Below are 19,047 nucleotides of genomic sequence, written 5' to 3' on the forward strand. Positions count from 1 at the left end.
AATTTCCCGGAGGCCACCACATTACAGCAATGGATGTGCAGGGGCCTTCGGGCTTTCACAAAATGCTGGCACCCCTGCCCCCTCATCACCAGCACTGCTGCACCAGTCTGGGATGGGAGTCATATCCGCCAGACCACTGAACACCCCCTGTGACCACGCTCCACAAGCACTGCCGAATCACCCCAGTAAGCAGAAGTTGGACTGTAAGATGGACCCCCATTTGACACATTAATTTTTTTCCCTATTTTCCTTCTAAAAATTTGGGTTGCATCTTATGGTCCGGTGCGTCTTATAGTCCGAAAAATATGGCAATCTACGGCTGCAGTGACTATTTTGTAACATTCACGCCATGCTTTTATTTTAATGTACAAATGCAAATCTGTTATTTTAGCCATACATTGTGCCCCCATAGAGTGTAGCTTATATATTGTGCATTGCTTGTGCGTCTGGAGACATGCTTCCTGTAAATTAAGTGCTCTCTCCCCACTACAATAATGCCAAACATTTGGCTGCTTAAGATACCGTCACACTCAGCGACGCTGCAGCAATATAGACAACGAGCCGATCGCTGGAGCGTCGCTGTTTAGGTCGCTGTAGAGACGTCAAACACAGCAACTCCAGAACGATGTAGGAGCGATCCAGTGACGTAACGGCAACTCACTTATCGTTCTCGCTGGTTGTTGGCTCCATGTAAAACGTTGCTGGCATCGTTGCTTTTGATGTCAAACATGACGATACACGCCGACCTGACTACGAAATAAAGTTCTGGACTTCTAGCTCGGACCAGCGATGGCACAGTGGGATCCAGAACGCTGCTGCGTGTCAAACACAACGAGATCGCTATCCAGGACGCTGCAACGTCACGGATCGTTGTCATTCTCGTTGCAAAGTTGCTGAGTGTGACGGTACCTTTACTGTGGTTTAGGCACAGTGGGGGCATTAAGATTTGAGAGAACAGACTTAAGTGGATTTTATTTGAGGATGTGGCAACCATGCCGTTTTTCCAGAGTCTTTCTACTATTAATGTCGGAAGCCCTATACTTCCAGTAACAGTTGAATGACCTGAGTGAGGGCTGGTTTTGTGCGGGATAAGACAGGGTTTTTGTTGGAAACATTTTGGGGTACATAACATTTATTGATTGCTTCAAGTATAAAGCTGGATCACATTCTTGTGTTCTACGCTGAGCACTTATATTTTGATTTCAGTGTAAATTTTGCAAAAAGGTAATTCATACGAAACCCCTCACGACAGGACCACTCACTATAATGAGACAGATGGAGGTGCTTTGGACTCTGTTTTTTCTCTCTTCTGGAAGTATCCCTTTTAGGTGTACACAGATCTCTGGTTGTCCATACTTGTGCGCTAAAAAGTCATCTAAAATGACGGGACACTGCTGGAACAGAGAGCAGACGGAATGCAAAGGCTTTCTAATAGCCTCATATATGAGTGGTTCTGTCGGAGGTTTCGTCTCAGTCGCATTTTTGGTGATATTACACGGAAACCACTACGTAAGTGCCAAGCTTAAATGTGAGCTGATCCTTATTCTGATTTTTGGGAGGCAAAATGAATAAATAGACAGCAGTACAAGAATACTTCATATTTTTATAAGTCATAAGATGACTTTATTATTCGGGGCGGTGCAATTACAGCGATACCAGATTTATAGCGTTCTTTTTAGGTTTTTGCTGCTATCGCACTGTAAAAATGCTTTTTTTTTCAATAACAAGTAGTTTATCATATTCTGAGAGCTGTAACTTTTTTTTTTTTTTGAGAGCGAGAAAAAACTGTATAAGGGCTTATTTTTTGTGCAACAAGTTGGAGATTTTTCGGTACCACTTTTTGAAAGCTGTTTTCAGACACAGAATGAACAAAACCCAGAAATTCAGTTATTGGTTTTACTTTTATCGTTTGCACCGCTCACCATGCAGTAAAAGTGATAAGGCGGATTTGTTTGTCGGGTGGGTATGATTACATTGATACCAGATTTATATTGTTTTTATATGCTTTGCTATTTTTACAGGCTAAAAATTATATTTTGCAAACTTGAGTTTGTTTTAGCATCGTCCTATTCTGAGAGCTGTAGCTTTTTATTTTTGGGGGTGAATGAGCCTTATTAAGGATTGTGTTTGTCGTTTTCATTTGTGCTATTTTTTTCCTTTACCTATGATTCATCATTTGTGGAGTGTTTATTTTATTTTAACTTTTTATGGTCTTTGCTGTATGGAATAAATAGTGACAGTTTTATAAATTGAGCCGTTCCAGATACAGCGATTAAAATGATGTGTACTTCTTTTGGTTTATTTTTATTATCGCAAAAGCTGCAATTTTGGGTGCTTATCGTAATTTTTGTGCACTTATTTTGTGTTGTTGGTTTTTTTAATATTCAATTACGTATGTTATGTAACTTTTTTCACTTTTTGACCAAGTCCCCCTGTGGGACAGGTATATTTTTTACTCTGATCGTTGGTCTCATGCATTGCAGTACTCATGTATTGAAATGCTGGAGACCTGTCATTCTTTCACAGACAGATCCTATGAGACCCTGCGTATATATCATGAACTTTACAGGCCACTGTATCCTGTGCTTATCAGATGACCATGTGGTACCATGGCAACGATTGGCGCCCATGATAACGTTTGTGGGGGTTGATCCTGACAAACGGGGTCTTTTTCAACTTCCTTTTAACCACCTAGATATTGGTGTCGCAATTGACAGCGATATTTAATGGATTAATCGGCCCCGATCGGTTTCTAAACCGGTCGGAGCCGATACTGCAGGTTGTCAGCGGCGCTGAGGCATAAGGCCCCTTAACCCCTTCCCGACCCATGACGCCACGTAGGCGTCATGAAAGTCGGTGCCATTCCGACCCATGACGCCTATGCGGCGTCATGGAAAGATCGCGTCCCTGCAGATCGGGTGAAAGGGTTAACTCCCATTTCACCCGATCTGCAGGGACAGGGGGAGTGGTAGTTTAGCCCAGGGGGGGTGGCTTCACCCCCTCGTGGCTACGATCGCTCTGATTGGCTGTTGAAAGTGAAACTGCCAATCAGAGCGATTTGTAATATTTCACCCATTATAACGGGTGAAATATTACAATCCAGCCATGGCCGATGCTGAAATATCATCGGCCATGGCTGGAAATACTAGTGTGCCCCCACCCCACCCCTCCGATCGCCCCCCCACCCCCCCGATCTGGCCGCTACACTGCTCCGGCTCCCCTCCGTCCAGTGCTCCGCTACCCCCCGTGCTCGTGTCCGCTCCCCCCGTGCTCCAATCACCCCCCCGTGCTCCAATCACCCCCCCTGCACTCCGATCCACCCCCCCCCGTGCTCCGTTCCACCCCCCCGTGCTCCATTCCAGCCCCCCCGTGCTCCGTTCCACGCCCCCCGCGCTCCGTTCCACCCCTCCCGCGCTCCGATTCCCCCCCCCCCGTGCTCCGATCCCCCCCCCCCCCCCGTGGTCCCCCCCCACCCTATCATACTTACCGATCCAGCCGTGGTCCCGTCCGTCTTCTCCCGGGTGCCGCCATGTTCCAAAATGGCGGGCGCATGCGCAGTGCGCCCGCCGAATCTGCCGGCCGGCAGATTCGTTCCAAAGTGCATTTTGATCACTGAGATATAATCTATCTCAGTGATCAAAATAAAAAAAATAATAAATGCCCCCCCCCCCCCCCCCCTTTGTCACCCCCATAGGTAGGGACAATAAAAAAATAAAGAAATTTTTTTTTTTCCACTAATGTTAGAATAGGGTTAGGGGTAGGGTTAGGGGTAGGGTTAGGGGTAGGGTTAGGGTTAGGGGTAGGGTTAGGGGTAGGGTTAGGGGTAGGGGTAGGGTTAGGGCTAGGGTTAGGGCTAGGGTTAGGGTTAGGAATGTGCACACGTATTCTGGTCCTCTGCGGATTTTTCCGCTGCGGATTTGATAAATCCGCAGTGCTAAACCGCTGCGGATTTATGGCGGATTTACCGCGTTTTTTTCTGCGCATTTCACTGCGGTTTTACAATTGCGATTTTCTATTGGAGCAGTTGTAAAACCGCTGCGGAATCCGCACAAAGAAGTGACATGCTGCGGAATGTAAACCGCTGCGTTTCCGTGCAGTTTTTCCGCAGCATGGGCACAGCGATTTTTGTTTCCCGTAGGTTTACATTGAACTGTAAACTCATGGGAAACTGCTGCGGATCCGCAGCGTTTTCCGCAGCGTGTGCACATACCTTTAGAATTAGGCTATGTGCACACGGTGCGGATTTGGCTGCGGATTCGCAGCAGTGTTCCATCAGGTTTACAGTACCATGTAAACATATGAAAAACCAAATCCGCTGTGCCCATGGTGCGGAAAATACCGCGCGGGAACGCTGCGTTGTATTTTCCGCAGCATGTCAATTCTTTGTGCGGATTCCGCAGCGTTTTACACCTGTTCCTCAATAGGAATCCGCAGGTGAAATCCGCACAAAAAACACTGGAAATCCGCGGAAAATCCGCAGGTAAAACACAGTGCCTTTTACCCGCAGATTTTTCAAAAATGGTGCGGAAATATCTCACACGAATCCGCAACGTGGGCACATAGCCTTAGGGTTAGGGTTGGGTTGGAATTAGGGTTGTGGTTAGGGTTAGGGGTGTGTTGGGGTTAGTGTTGTGGTTAGGGGTGTGTTGGGGTTAGGGTTGTGATTAGGATTATGGCTACAGTTGGGATTAGGGTTAGGGGTGTGTTGGGGTTAGTGTTGGAGATTTGAGGGGTTACCACTGTTTAGGCACATCAGGGGTCTCCAAACGCAACATGGCGCCACCATTGATTCCAGCCAATCTCGTATTCAAAAAGTCAAATGGTGCTCCCTCACTTCCGAGCCCTGACGTGTGCCCAAACAGTGGTTTACCCCCACATATGGGGTACCAGCATACTCAGGACAAACTGCGCAACAATTACTGGGGTCCAATTTCTCCTGTTACCCTTGTGAATCTAAAAAAATGCTTGCTAAAACATAATTTTTGAGGAAAGAAAAATGATTTTTTATTTTCACGGCTCTGCATTGTAAACGTCTGTGAAGCACTTGGGGGTTCAAAGTGCTCACCACATATCTAGATAAGTTCCTTGGGGGGTCTAGTTTCTAAAATGGGGTCACTTGTGGGGGGTTTCTACTGTTTAGGCACACCAGGGGCTCTGCAAACGCAACGTGACACCCGCAGACCATTCCATCAAAGTCTGCATTTCAAAAGTCACTACTTCCCTTCTGAGCCCCGACGTGTGCCCAAACAGTGGTTTACCCCCACATATGGGGTATCAGCGTACTCAGGAGAAACTGGACAACAACTTTTGGGGTCCAATTTCTCCTGTAACCCTTGGGAAAATAAAAAATTCTGGGCTAAATAATTATTTTTGAGGAAAGAAAACGTATTTATTATTTTCACGGCTCTGCATTATAAACTTCTATGAAGCACTTGGGGGTTCAAAGTGCTCACCACACATCTAGATAAGTTCCTTTCAGGGTCTAGTTTCCAAAATGGGGTCACTTGTGGGGGGTTTCTACTGTTTAGGCACATCAGGGGCTCTGCAAACGCAACGTGACGCCCGCAGAGCATTCCATCAAAGTCTGCATTTCAAAACGTCACTACTTCAATTCCAAGCCCCGGCATGTGCCCAAACAGTAGTTTACCCCCACATATGGGGTATCACCGTACTCAGGAGAAACTGGACAACAAATATTGGGGTCAAATTTCTCCTGTTACCCTTGGGAAAATTAAAAAATTCTGGGCTAAATAATTATTTTTGAGGAAAGAAAACGTATTTATTATTTTCACGGCTCTGCATTATAAACTTCTATGAAGCACTTGGGGGTTCAAAGTGCTCACCACACATCTAGATAAGTTCCTTTGGGGGTCTAGTTTCCAAAATGGGGTCACTTGTGGGGGGTTTCTACTGTTAAGCCACATCAGGGGCTCTGCAAACGCAACGTGACGCCCACAGAGCATTCCATCAAAGTCTGCATTTCAAAACGTCACTACTTCACTTCCGAGCCCCGGCATGTGCCCAAACAGTGATTTACCCCCACATATGGGGTATCAGCGTACTCAGGAGAAACTGGACAACAACTTTTGGGGTCAAATTTCTCCTGTTACCCTTGGGAAAATAAAAAATTGCAGGCTAAAAGATCATTTTTGAGAAAATAATTTTTTTTTTTATTTTCATGGCTCTGCGTTATAAACTTCTGTGAAGCACTTGGGGGTTCAAAGTCCTCACCACACATCTAGATTAGTTCCTTTGGGGGTCTAGTTTCTAAAATGGTGTCATTTCTGGGGGATCTCCAATGTTTAGGCACACAGGGGCTCTCCAAACGTGACATGGTGTCCGCTAATGATTGGAGCTAATTTTCCATTTAAAAAGCCAAATGGCGTGCCATCCCTTCCGAGCCCTGCCGTGCGCCCAAACAGTGGTTTACCCCCACATATGGGGTATCAGCGTACTCAGGACAAACTGGACAACAATATTTGGGGTCCAATTTCTCCTATTATCCTTGGCAAAATAGGAAATTCCAGGCTAAAAAATCATTTTTGAGGAAAGAAAAATTATTTTTTATTTTCATGGCTCTGCGTTATAAACTTCTGTGAAGCACCTGGGGGTTTAAAGTGCTCAATATGCATCTAGATAAGTTCCTTGGGGGGTCTAGTTTCCAAAATGGGGTCACTTGTGGGGGAGCTCCAATGTTTAGGCACACAGGGGCTCTCCAAACGCGACATGGTGTCCGCTAACAATTGGAGCTAATTTTCCATTCAAAAAGTCAAATGGCGCGCCTTCTCTTCCGAGCCCTGCCGAGTGCCCAAACAGTGGTTTACCCCCACATATGAGGTATCGGCGTACTCGGGAGAAATTGCCCAACAAATTTTATGATCCATTTTATCCTACTGCCCATGTGAAAATGAAAAAATTGAGGCGAAAAGAATTTTTTTGTGAAAAAAAATTACTTTTTCATTTTTACAGATCAATTTGTGAAGCACCTGAGGGTTTAAAGTGCTCACTAGGCATCTAAATTAGTTCCTTGGGGGGTCTAGTTTCCAAAATGGGGTCACTTGTGGGGGAGCGCCAATGTTTAGGCACACAGGAGCTATCCAAACGCGACATGGTGTCCGCTAACGATGGAAATAATTTTTCATTCAAAAAGTCAAATGGCGCTCCTTCCCTTCCGAGCCTTACCATGTGCCCAAACAGTGGTTTACCTCCACATGTGAGGTATTGGTGTACTCAGGAGAAATTGCCCAACACATTTTAGGATCCATTTTATCCTGTTGCCCATGTGAAAATGAAAAAATTGAGGTTAAAAGAATTTTTTTGTGAAAAAAAAGTACTTTTTCATTTTTACGGATCAATTTGTGAAGCACCTGGGGGTTCAAAGTGCTCACTATGCATCTAGATAAGTTCCTTGGGGCGTCTAGTTTCCAAAATGGGGTCACTTGTGGGGGAGCTCCAATTTTTAGGCACACGGGGGCTCTCCAAACGTGACATGGTGTCCGCTAAAGAGTGGAGCCAATTTTTGATTCAAAAAGTCAAATGGCGCTCCTTCCCTTCCAAGCCCTGCCGTGCGCCAAAACAGTGGTTTACCCCCACATATGAGGTATCAGCGTACTCAGGACAAATTGGACAACAACGTTCATGGTTCAGTTTCTCCTTTTACCATTGGGAAAATAAAAAAATTGTTGCTAAAAGATAATTTTTGTGACTAAAAAGTTAAATGTTCATTTTTTCCTTCCATGTTGCTTCTGCTGCTGTGAAGCACCTGAAGGGTTAATAAACTTCTTGAATGTGGTTTTGAGTACCTTGAGGGGTGCAGTTTTTAGAATGGTGTCACTTTTGGGTATTTTCAGCCATATAGACCCCTCAAACTGACTTCAAATGTGAGGTGGTCCCTAAAAAAAATGGTTTTGTAAATTTCGTTGTAAAAATGACAAATCGCTGGTCGAATTTTAACCCTTATAACTTCCTAACAAAAAAAAATTTTGTTTCCAAAATTGTGCTGATGTAAAGTAAACATGTGGGAAATGTTATTTATTAACTATTTTGTGTCACATATCTCTCTGGTTTAACAGAATAAAAATTCAAAATGTGAAAATTGCGAAATTTTCAAAATTTTCGCCAAATTTCCGTGTTTATCACAAATAAATGCAGAATTTATTGACCTAAATTTACCACTAACATGAAGCCCAATATGTCACGAAAAAACAATCTCAGAACCGCTAGGATCCGTTGAAGCGTTCCTGAGTTATTACCTCATAAAGGGACACTGGTCAGAATTGCAAAAAACGGCAAGGTCTTTAAGGTCAAAATAGGCTGGGTCTTGAAGGGGTTAATGACTGCCATTAAAAGGTGCATTGGTGATCGTTAAGAGGTTAAGCACTTGGCTCAGGTAAGTCGTTTACTAGATTATCATTTTTGATAGGGCAGTCAAATTAGGAAAAAATGTTCTTGGAGGTGTCACTAGGCACAATTGTTCTGCTGTTTGCTTGGTGGAGAGAGGCCTGGGTGTTTTCTGTAATGATCTGGCACATAGCTTGTAGCTTTGTCACATTTCTGTTTTATCTGAACTAACATCCAGAACATGGTACAAAGCCTCTTATCTGCAGGAAATTTCCATTTCATTTACTTAAGTTATATTTCATTTGCCGAACATACAAAGGAACATGAAGCGCTAAAAAAAAAAATCTTTACTGAAAAGTGGTGATGTTACATACCCTGGGCAGTTTGGCCAAGCGTGCATGTGCCCTCCGCTGAGATGGGAGCCCCTCACTGCCAGACACTCATTCAAGCTTCTTATCTCACTTAAGAAAGGATCGGGTATGTTGAAATTCAACATGTTTGATTATTGTTTCTCCCAAATGTCATCTAAACATCTTGTGCACATAAAATGTATCATGGCTGATATAAATCACTAGCTATTGAACCCGTTCTACGCCCGGGTGGCGAGCATTTATATTGGTATATGGTCTCCATCCTGGTATGTGCTGCTCCCATCTTGCTCCCCCATCCTGTCATGTGCTGCTCCATCCTGCGTCCTCATCCTGTCATGTGCTGCTCCATCCTGCGCCCCCATCCTGTCATGTGCTGCTCCATCCTGCGTCCCCATCCTGTCATGTGCTGCTCCACCTTGCGCTCCCATCCTGTCATGTGCTGTTCCAACCTGCATCCCCATCCTGTCATGTGCTGCTCCATCCTGCGTCCCCATCCTGTCATGTGCTCCCATCCTGCGCCCGTCTTGTCATGTGCTGCTCCCATCCTGCCCCCATCCTGTCATGTGGTGCTCCCATCGTGCGCAACCATTCTGTCATGTGCTGTTCCCATCCTGTGTCCCCATTTTGTCATGTGGTGCTCCCATCCTGCGCAACCTTTCTGTCATGTTCTGCTCCCATCCTGTGCCCCCATTCTGTTGTAATGTGCTGCACCCATTCTGCCTGTTCCTGTTTCCATTCTGCCATATGTTGCTCCCATCTTTCTCTCTCCGGCTGTGCTGCCTGAGTGCGGCTGTGCTGCCTGAGTGCGGCTGTGCTGCCTGAGTGCGGCTGTGCTGCCTGAGTGCGGCTGTCCTGCGTGAGTGCGGCTGTCCTGCGTGAGTGCGGCTGTCCTGCGTGAGTGCGGCTGTCCTGCGTGAGTGCGGCTGTCCTGCGTGAGTGCGGCTGTCCTGCGTGAGTGCGGCTGTCCTGCGTGAGTGCGGCTGTATTGTGAGTGTGGCTGTATTGTGAGTGTGCGGGCGAGTGTGGCTGTACTGCGGGCGAGTGTGGCTGTACTGCGGGCGAGTGTGGCTGTACTGCCTGAGTGCGGCGCTGGCTATAATGGATACAGCACCCCTGCAGCCAGCACAGCAAGGGCTTACTCCGCCCACTCGCATCACTGGTCACATGCTGGGGACATCATCGAAGGTCCTGGAGCTCCGCTGGGCTCTACATCTACCCTGACCGGAGCTGCAGAGCACGGAGCCCCCATGGCTGCTATATTATGGGGGATACACGGGTGTGTGGAGCCCCCATGGCCGGTATATTGGGGGGGGGATAAGTAAGTTCGGTTGCGTCACTCTTGTCCAGACTGCGCAGGCGCGGTGCGTCGCGCTTGCGCAGTCTATAAAGGCTTCGGACAGAGTGACGCTCCCACCGTTATATTATAGATGTGTTCTGATTTAACATTAAAGGAGGCATGCATGAAAATTGTAATTTATTTTATTCACAAAATTTAGCTCTTCTACCCATAAAAAGAAATCCTAAAGTAGCCACCGCTATGTGTTCCCCTTTTGCGTGGCTTGTCAGGCTAAAACCATCTCTAGTAACAGATACATCAAGATGGATCACAGGGGTAGGCTGAGCAGGGTGCTACCCTGCACCCTAAATGTGTGGGGGTACAGTACTGAGAGTCCTAGTGGTTGATGCTTTCTATCATCCAGCTAGCTGAAAAGATGACACAATGTAGCAAGTTTTCCAAGACAACTCGTGTCTCTTCATAAGGTAAGTTGACAAGTGAAAACCAAATTGCAACAGCCACCAGAATACCAAAAACCACCTCCTATATAACAAAACTAAACAAGAAAGCCACCAAGTAGTCACCTACAATCCACATCTGGAGACGTTGACCGGAGCTGCATGGAAACTACAACCATTGTTACAAAAGTAAATGTCAGATAAAATCCATACATCCAAGATGAGAAGCTCTCTATCCTTTCCAACAAGAACAACAAGAATATTTCTGTGCAAAAAGAAAAAAAACGTAAAACCTGTCCTTATATAATGACCATTATATAATGACCGCGGACAAGATAAAGATTCCTAATGCATAAGCAGGACTACAAGATTTCACAGCTTCCACTGCACCCAATTGTGGCACTCCCACCAAACTTTTTATTGCCTTACTTGTGTAAATGTACAGTATATGTAATGTAGGTGTATTAATATATTGAGCGAATATCTTCCGAATCTGAATTTGCCATATTCGTGCCATATTGCTACACTATTCGTGGCAAATTTATGTTTGATTATCGGTTCCCAACATATTCATTAATTTCTACGCCCATTGATTCCAATGACGTTTGGCGAATATTGCAAAATCAATATTCGCTGCTGATTGTAATCACAACCGAATTTTGAAAAATTTGCTCAACTCTACTCACCAACCTCCAACTTCCTCTCCGGTCCGCTTCTGGGTCATATGAGGGCAATTTCAACTTGCTTCATCATGTTATCCGGAAGTCACTTTTAGAATACAAGTCTATGGGGCCTTGTTCTGACAAGCAACAGGCTTACATTGTAAAAGCCACTTCTGGCTCCCAAACAGGACGCAGTGTGAGCAAGTCGGCCTAGAAGTCATGTGAGTGAGATAGAGGCCGCGAAGACTGGGATCGGTAAGTATATTAACACTTACACAACCCTACTTTTTATTGGCTACACCTACACAGAAGTAACCAATAAAACATTTAGTGAGAGCGCTTCTTTAATTTTACTTATGAAATATCCGACCGGGATCTGTATTTAGCAGAAACAGACTAAAGGTACCGTCACACATAACGATATCGTTAACAATATCGTTGCTTTTTGTGACGTAGCAGCGATATCTTTAAGGAAATCGTTATGTGTGACAGCGACCAACGATCAGGCCCCTGCTTGGAGATCGTTGATCGCTGAGTAAAGTCCTGAACTTTATTTCGTCGCTGGATCTCCCGCTGACATCGCTGGATCAGCGTGTGTGACACCGATCCAGCGATGTCTTCACTGGTAACCAGGGTAAACATCGGGTTACTAAGCGCAGGGCCGCGCTTAGTAACCCGATGTTTACCCTGGTTACCAGCGTAAACGTAAAAAAAACAAACACTACATACTTTCCATCCGCTGTCTGTCCCCGGCGCTCTGCTTCTCTGCACTCCTCCTGCATCCTGTGTCAGTGCCGGCCAGCCGGAAAGCACAGTGGTGATGTCATCGCTCTGCTTTCCGGCTGACCGGCGCTGACAGTGCAGAGGAAAGCAGAGCACCGGAGGACAGACAGCTGAAGGTAAGTAGTGTTTGTTTTTTTAACATTTATGCTGGTAACCATGGTAAACATCGGGATACTAAGCACGGCCCTGCGCTTAGTAACCCGATGTTTACCCTGGTTACCGGGGACCTCGGGATCGTTGGTCGCTGGAGAGCTGTCTGTGTGACAGCTCTCCAGCGACCAAACAGCGACGCTGCAGAGATCGACATCGTTGTCGGTATCGCTGCAGCGTCGCTTTAGTGTGACGGTACCCTTAGACTTTAAATAAGTTTACATTCAGACATATGTTTGAAATGCCGGAGTCCTGCCTGATTTTTTTTTTTTTTATATTCTTTTCGGATAGGCCACTGACTCATAAAGTTTCATAAATCTATTCACACATGCATGAAAATAACGGATCTGTGCGTGAGATCCGTGACACTCAGAGCATTTTGAGGACCAGAATAGGATATTCTCAAAAATCAGTCATCCTAATGATATGTGCACACCTTGCGGATTCCATTGTGGATTTTTCCGCAGAATCCGCAGGTAAAATGACCTGTGTTTTACCTGCGGGTTTTCTGCGGATTTTGTGCGGATTTCGCCTGCGTTTTTACACTTTGAATTCCTATAAAGGAACAGGTGTAAAGCGCTGCAGAATCTTCACAAAGAATTGACATTCTGCGGAAAATAAACAGCTGCGTTTCTGCCTGAAATTTCTGCAGCATGTGCACTGCGGATTTGGTTTTCCGTAGGTTTACATGGAACTGTACAACGCATGGATAAAGCTGCAGATCCACAGCCAAATCCACAACATGTGCATATACCCTTATGTTTCCTATTTCCCTATAATGGAATTATCATTCGGGTAGCTTTCAGGTGTTGCTTACAAGCTATGTTGCTAATCATGACGTGTTTTCTGGCACATGAAACCGGTTTTCAATTAAATCAGTTGGCCGTTCGCACACAAATTTGGATTGATATTGGCTTTACTACAAATCGGCCAGATATTTGTGCTTAATGAGCACCATTTGATCGTTTGTTCTAATACTGTGTGCATATTCTCTGCATCACATGTATCCGTGAATGTAAAAATGACACCAGATAAACCAAGTCTTGGATATGGCAAGCATAAGAAATCGACCAGGTATTGGAAATGTAGATACATTTTATCAGCCTGGTTTTGTGTAGTGTTCCCATTGCCTAATGTTTATTAAGGCAAGAAACCTGTTCCCTATGCACTTCAGTGGTGCTAATGGCTCCTCGCTGTGTATTCCCCTATTCTGCAGCACGAAGCATCCTCTTGTTTGTTGCGACCACTTGTGCTCAGCAACTGTTTTTGCTTTCTGACACCATGACTACAATGAATGCAAAGTCAGAAACGGCAGCTGGTGTTTTCTTCCTAATCCTAAAAAGATCAACATTAATCACACCGGTTTCATGCTCCGAGCTCCCTCTGCACGAGGGCTACCGGCTCCTGTGTCTGCCGGGCATGGGGCCGCACGTACTTTAGGAGACTTCTAGCTGGAATGGATTACAAGTAATACCCCTTGACTTGTTTGAAAATGTATGCTGAACACAAATCGGCATGGCATTAATGGGATGTGTTCTCATTTGTGATGGCGATAATCTGCCAGTGAAGCATTGGCCCAGTGACCTGTAGAGAGGGAGCCATCAGAATGTATTGAGCCGTATGCCCAACCTTCTGCCACTGCTGTGTCCTTCAGATCAACTCTGGGGGGGGGGATTTATCATTCATGTTGGAGAATGGATGGATTATCTGTTAACAAAAGTGGATCAAATTGTGTCAAATGTATTAAATGTATTAAATTAAATGATCAAACCAGTGCCTTTTGGTTCGTATGTTTTGTTGTAGGACTTCACGGCATTCCCAAAATAAAGAACCAGTTATAACATGCTGTATGGCACTTACACTTTATCTTCAGACTATTTCTTTATCATTCTGTGTCCTCAAGCATTTCTTTGGTTATGTCTACAGCTGAATAAAGCCTCCCATACACATTAGATGGCTGTCCACCAAACTATGGATTTGTCGATCATTCAGCAGGCAGCCATCTTGGTCGTCTCTCCCACGCAGAGGAGCACTTGCTTGGCCGAATTTTCCTGTGTTCTCTTTGAGAGAGCTGCTGCCAGGCATGTCTGGCGGCAACTTATTTCAGGGAAAACAAAAGGATCAGCAGTCTGAAATTGTACAGTTAGGGCCAGAAATATTTGGACAGTGACACAATTTTCGCGAGTTGGGCTCTGCATGCCACCACATTGGATTTGAAATGAAACCTCTACAACAGAATTCAAGTGCAGATTGTAACGTTTAATTTGAAGGGTTGAACAAAAATATCTGATAGAAAATGTAGAAATTGTACACATTTCTTTACAAACACTCCACATTTTAGGAGGTCAAAAGTAATTGGACAAATAAACATAACCCAAACAAAATATTTTTATTTTCAATATTTTGTTGCAAATCCTTTGGAGGCAATCACTGCCTTAAGTCTGGAACCCATGGACATCACCAAACGCTGGGTTTCCTCCTTCTTAATGCTTTGCCAGGCCTTTACAGCCGCAGCCTTCAGGTCTTGCTTGTTTGTGGGTCTTTCCGTCTTAAGTCTGGATTTGAGCAAGTGAAATGCATGCTCAATTGGGTTTAGATCTGGAGATTGACTTGGCCATTGCAGAATGTGCCACTTTTTGGCACTCATGAACTCCTGGGTAGCTTTGGCTGTATGCTTGGGGTCATTGTCCATCTGTACTATGAAGCGCCGTCCAATCAACTTTGCAGCATTTGGCTGAATCTGGGCTGAAAGTATATCCCGGTACACTTCAGAATTCATCCGGCTACTCTTGTCTGCTCTTATGTCATCAATAAACACAAGTGACCCAGTGCCATTGAAAGCCATGCATGCCCATGCCATCACGTTGCCTCCACCATGTTTTACAGAGGATGTGGTGTGCCTTGGATCATGTGCCGTTCCCTTTCTTCTCCAAACTTTTTTCTTCCCATCATTCTGGTACAGGTTGATCTTTGTCTCATCTGTCCATAGAATACTTTTCCAGAACTGAGCTGGCTTCTTGAGGTGTTTTTCTGCAAATTTAACTCTGGCCTGTCTATATTTGGTATTGATGAATGGTTTGCATCTAGATGTGAACCCTTTGTATTTACTGTCATGGAGTCTTCTCTTTACTGTTGACTTAGAGACAGATACACCTACTTCACTGAGAGTGTTCTGGACTTCAGTTGATGTTGTGAACGGGTTCTTCTTCACCAAATTAAGTATGCGGCGATCATCCACCACTGTTGTCATCCGTGGACGCCCAGGCCTTTTTGAGTTCCCAAGCTCACCAGTCAATTCCTTTTTTCTCAGAATGTACCCAACTGTTGATTTTGCTACTCCAAGCATGTCTGCTATCTCTCTGATGGATTTTTTCTTTTTTTTCAGCCTCAGGATGTTCTGCTTCACCTCAATTGAGAGTTCCTTTGACCGCATGTTGTCTGCTCACAGCAACAGCTTCCAAATGCAAAACCACACACCTGGAATCCACCCCTGACCTTTTAACTACTTCATTGATTACAGGTTAACGAGGGAGACGCCTTCAGAGTTAATTGCAGCCCTTAGAGTCCATTGTCCAATTACTTTTGGTCCCTTGAAAAAGAGGACGCTATGCATTACAGAGCTATGATTCCTAAACCCTTTCTCCGATTTGGATGTGGAAACTATCATATTGCAGCTGGGAGTGTGCACTTTCAGCCAATATTATATATATAATTGTATTTCTGAACATGTTTTTGTAAACAGCTAAAATAACAAAACTTGTGTCACTGTCCAAATATTTCTGGCCCTAACTGTATATGCTGAATCATGAATTCCTCCAACACGCATTGGACTGACGGCTAAACCTGTCGCTATAGGCATCAAGTCTAATGTTTATAGGGGATTTTCTGAAGTACACTGCTATCTATGCCACTGTGTATTTATATAGCACATTACCAGTGGTCTCCTCCTCTGTGTTGAATAGCATAATATACAAAGCTATTCTAAGCAGAAAAAAATGGCAGAATGTATATAGGACTTAACTGGCAAAATCATCCAACTAGACAGAAAAAAACCAATATTGTTTCTGAAATCAAACAATATTATCACATATCAACTACTGATCTCACTTTTGATTTATTAAAATGAGCCCAGTTTTACAGTTTGGGTGCGAAGAATTCTGTGTATGTATTTTTCTTGTGTGTTAAAACAAGTGGTAGAGCTAGGTGTAGGTTTACATCAGTAGAAATGAAATAAGAAAGTGTTATTTTTATGTTTGGTCTATGCTAATCCCACATACAGAAAACTTATAAAGCACAAAGTGTTTTTCCCATGAAGGCTATGTGCACACATTCAGGATCTCTCGCAGAAAATTCCTGAGAAAAACCTGAAATTTTCTGCAAGAAATCTGCATGTGTTTTTGCCGCGTTTTTGATGCGTTTTTTTCCGGACATTTCCCAATGCATTTTGTAGTGGGAAATCTGCAATGAACATGCTGCGTTTTTTACCGCGATGTGTTTTTTTTCGCAGAAAAAAACGCACCATGTGCACAAAACATGCAAAATTCATTCTAAATGATGGGATGCTTATTGTATGCTTTTTTTGCGGTTTTATAGCGTTTTTATAGGGAAAAAACGCGAAATAACCGCGAAAAAACAGCAACGTGTGCACCCAGCCTAAATGTGCTAATCAGAATGTTTGTTACAAAAGAAAACAAAAAGACAAAACCGTGAAACATTGTGTGCAGAATTGTAGGCGGAACATTATAGGTGTGTAAGGAGATACACCGTGACCAAAATGCACGCTGCCCTGGGTGATATCATGTCATGAGGCTTAATCTTGTGATCTGCGCTCAGTTGACAGGGAGCCAATAATATTGTTCTTGTTCCATTTAATTTGACCTTTGCTCTGTGCCCCGTCCGCATCGCTCAGCAGTATTGATTTCCAATGGACTGCTTAGTGCGGGCATGATGATGATGATGATGAAAGCTGGGCAGTCACTGGGAGGGAGCAGCACATTTCTACAGCTGTTGTGCAGCAAGTGCCTGCGCTGTGCTGATCCTGTAGTGTCACTGCTAATTGTACCTTGCCTCACATCTGTACCGATGGCACGTGCCAGCAAGGGAGGAGAAAGAGGTTACTCATTATTTATTAATTGTCTGATTGCTAAATTTAGCTAGAGTCTAGTCATGGCTAGCTGTGGATACAATGAGGTCTGGACTTGTCGAGCCTTCGTCCGGAGAGCTGTCTCTTAATCTGTGCCGCAAGGCAAAATTTCTTTAAAAAGAAACTAAAACTCTTTTCCTGTTTCTGTTCAGATAGAGAAAGTGGCATAAAGACAGACCGGAAGCCTGGCGTGGCAGAGATGACAGATCACTCGCCTCCTGATGTCAGCACAGCAAGCAAGCTCACCAGGGGAACTGACCACCACACTGTGCCCAGGAAGAGTCTCACAGAGGAGCAGCAGGCTATCACTGGTGGCACAACCTTAGAGTCACCCACCCAGTCCACAGGGACGGGAGGCAGGGCTAATCCTGACAGCAGCTTTTCTTCTGGGGATGCTGGGAAGAATAACAACCTCCTGCAACCTGAGGCAACACCACCCGGCAATAATGTGTCAGAAATAGAGCCGCTCTCCAAGGACAGGGCAGAAGAACAAGCCGGTAACCCAATGGTAGACAAATTGATAGCAGCATCTGCAGTTCATTCAGTGGAAACGAAGGATGACAATTCTGGAGGGAGCAGTTCCTTAGAATGCATGGGTATCATCCATAGTGTCCACCCCGTCAGCAGCTCACATTACTCAGCCACAGGAGATGGCGATACAAAAAGGATTATTAATCCCGAGAGCCACGTAGACGAAGTAGGACTTTGCCCAAAAGGCAGTGCTAAACAGAAATGTCTGGAGGAACTGAGCAAGTCTCAGCGTCAAGCTACAGTTGAGTTTATAGCGAGTCTCCTCAACGGGGACCTGAAAGATAGTGAGAATTTCCTGGCCCACTTGGACTTCCAGGAGGACACCTATTCTGAAGAAGAGATGTCACCAAGCCCAGGGGAATCTGTCTTGGGGGATAGCCTACTTTCACTGGATGAGCTGGCAAAGAGGATAGAGATCGAGGAGGTAAGCTGTTAATTAGAATGCCGATATTTGTGTTATTAAGGTGGTCATCACGAACCTCAGTGGGGAAAGAGTTTACTCTGGAAGGTTTGAGCACGTGTAGTGCTAGTACTGATTAACCCTGTAGGCTTCTAGCAATTCTTGTCATAAAGAATAGGTTCTAACAACCTAAGTGAATGTACATGAAGGCTTATGATCAGTTTCCGAAAGTGTGTTCCCGGGAACGCCTGCAGGTTCTGGAATTACAAATGACATTATCGCTAATGACACCTATTGCCAGCTTGTACATACCTGTATACTCCTAAAAGCTTCAAAAACTAATCGCTGCTATGATCTGTACACTCTGTGCCTCGTTCAGTGTTATTATTTAGGAAGTGTTGGTCAATTTCCAATAGTCTTTAGTACCTCCACGAGCCAATTCATAGTCTCGGTGGCCAAACAGTACTTGTACTTGCCTGACTTCTTCAGTCAGTAACAGCTCAACATATTAGGGCTAGTTTCATATTTCATAGTTTTCTGGTTGTGTACAGATATTTAACAAGGGAAATGCTGTGAGATTTGAGTGTGTCCCTATGAATTGAGTTCTGGATGAGAGTAAGGATGCATTTAACACTGAATGATTATCGTGCTTAAGAAAGAAATCTAGTTTTCCTATAATCTGTCAGTGTAAACAGGCTACCAATCAACCGGCAAACAAAATGCTCGTTCAGCAAGTGAAAAGATGTTTTTTTTGCAGGGTAAAGGGTCATCTTTCTTAGTGGCACATCATCCTGTGTAAACAGGACCTGTACTGCTGAGAGGAATGGCAGCCTATGCGCACGCGGCAATCCATTACAAGTCACTCAGTACACATTGTTTTCTTTGATCTGCCTGTGTAAACAAGTTATTAAACGATTGCTAATCTGTAAAAAT

At 44.5% G+C, this 19,047-nt stretch overlaps 1 protein-coding gene across 2 annotated transcripts in view; it reads left to right on the plus strand.

Moving 5' to 3' along the window:
- CNST (consortin, connexin sorting protein) overlaps positions 1 to 19,047 on the plus strand; it is a 197,113-nt gene that overhangs the window by 123,318 nt on the left and 54,748 nt on the right. For both annotated transcript variants that reach the window (XM_069769232.1, XM_069769231.1), the window contains exon 9: positions 17,336 to 18,138. In XM_069769232.1, the coding sequence (XP_069625333.1) occupies positions 17,336 to 18,138 (803 nt within the window). The remainder of the gene's footprint in view (positions 1 to 17,335; positions 18,139 to 19,047) is intronic.

Source organism: Ranitomeya imitator, chromosome 5 (genome assembly GCF_032444005.1).
Source record: "Ranitomeya imitator isolate aRanImi1 chromosome 5, aRanImi1.pri, whole genome shotgun sequence".
Taxonomy (NCBI): domain Eukaryota; kingdom Metazoa; phylum Chordata; class Amphibia; order Anura; family Dendrobatidae; genus Ranitomeya; species Ranitomeya imitator.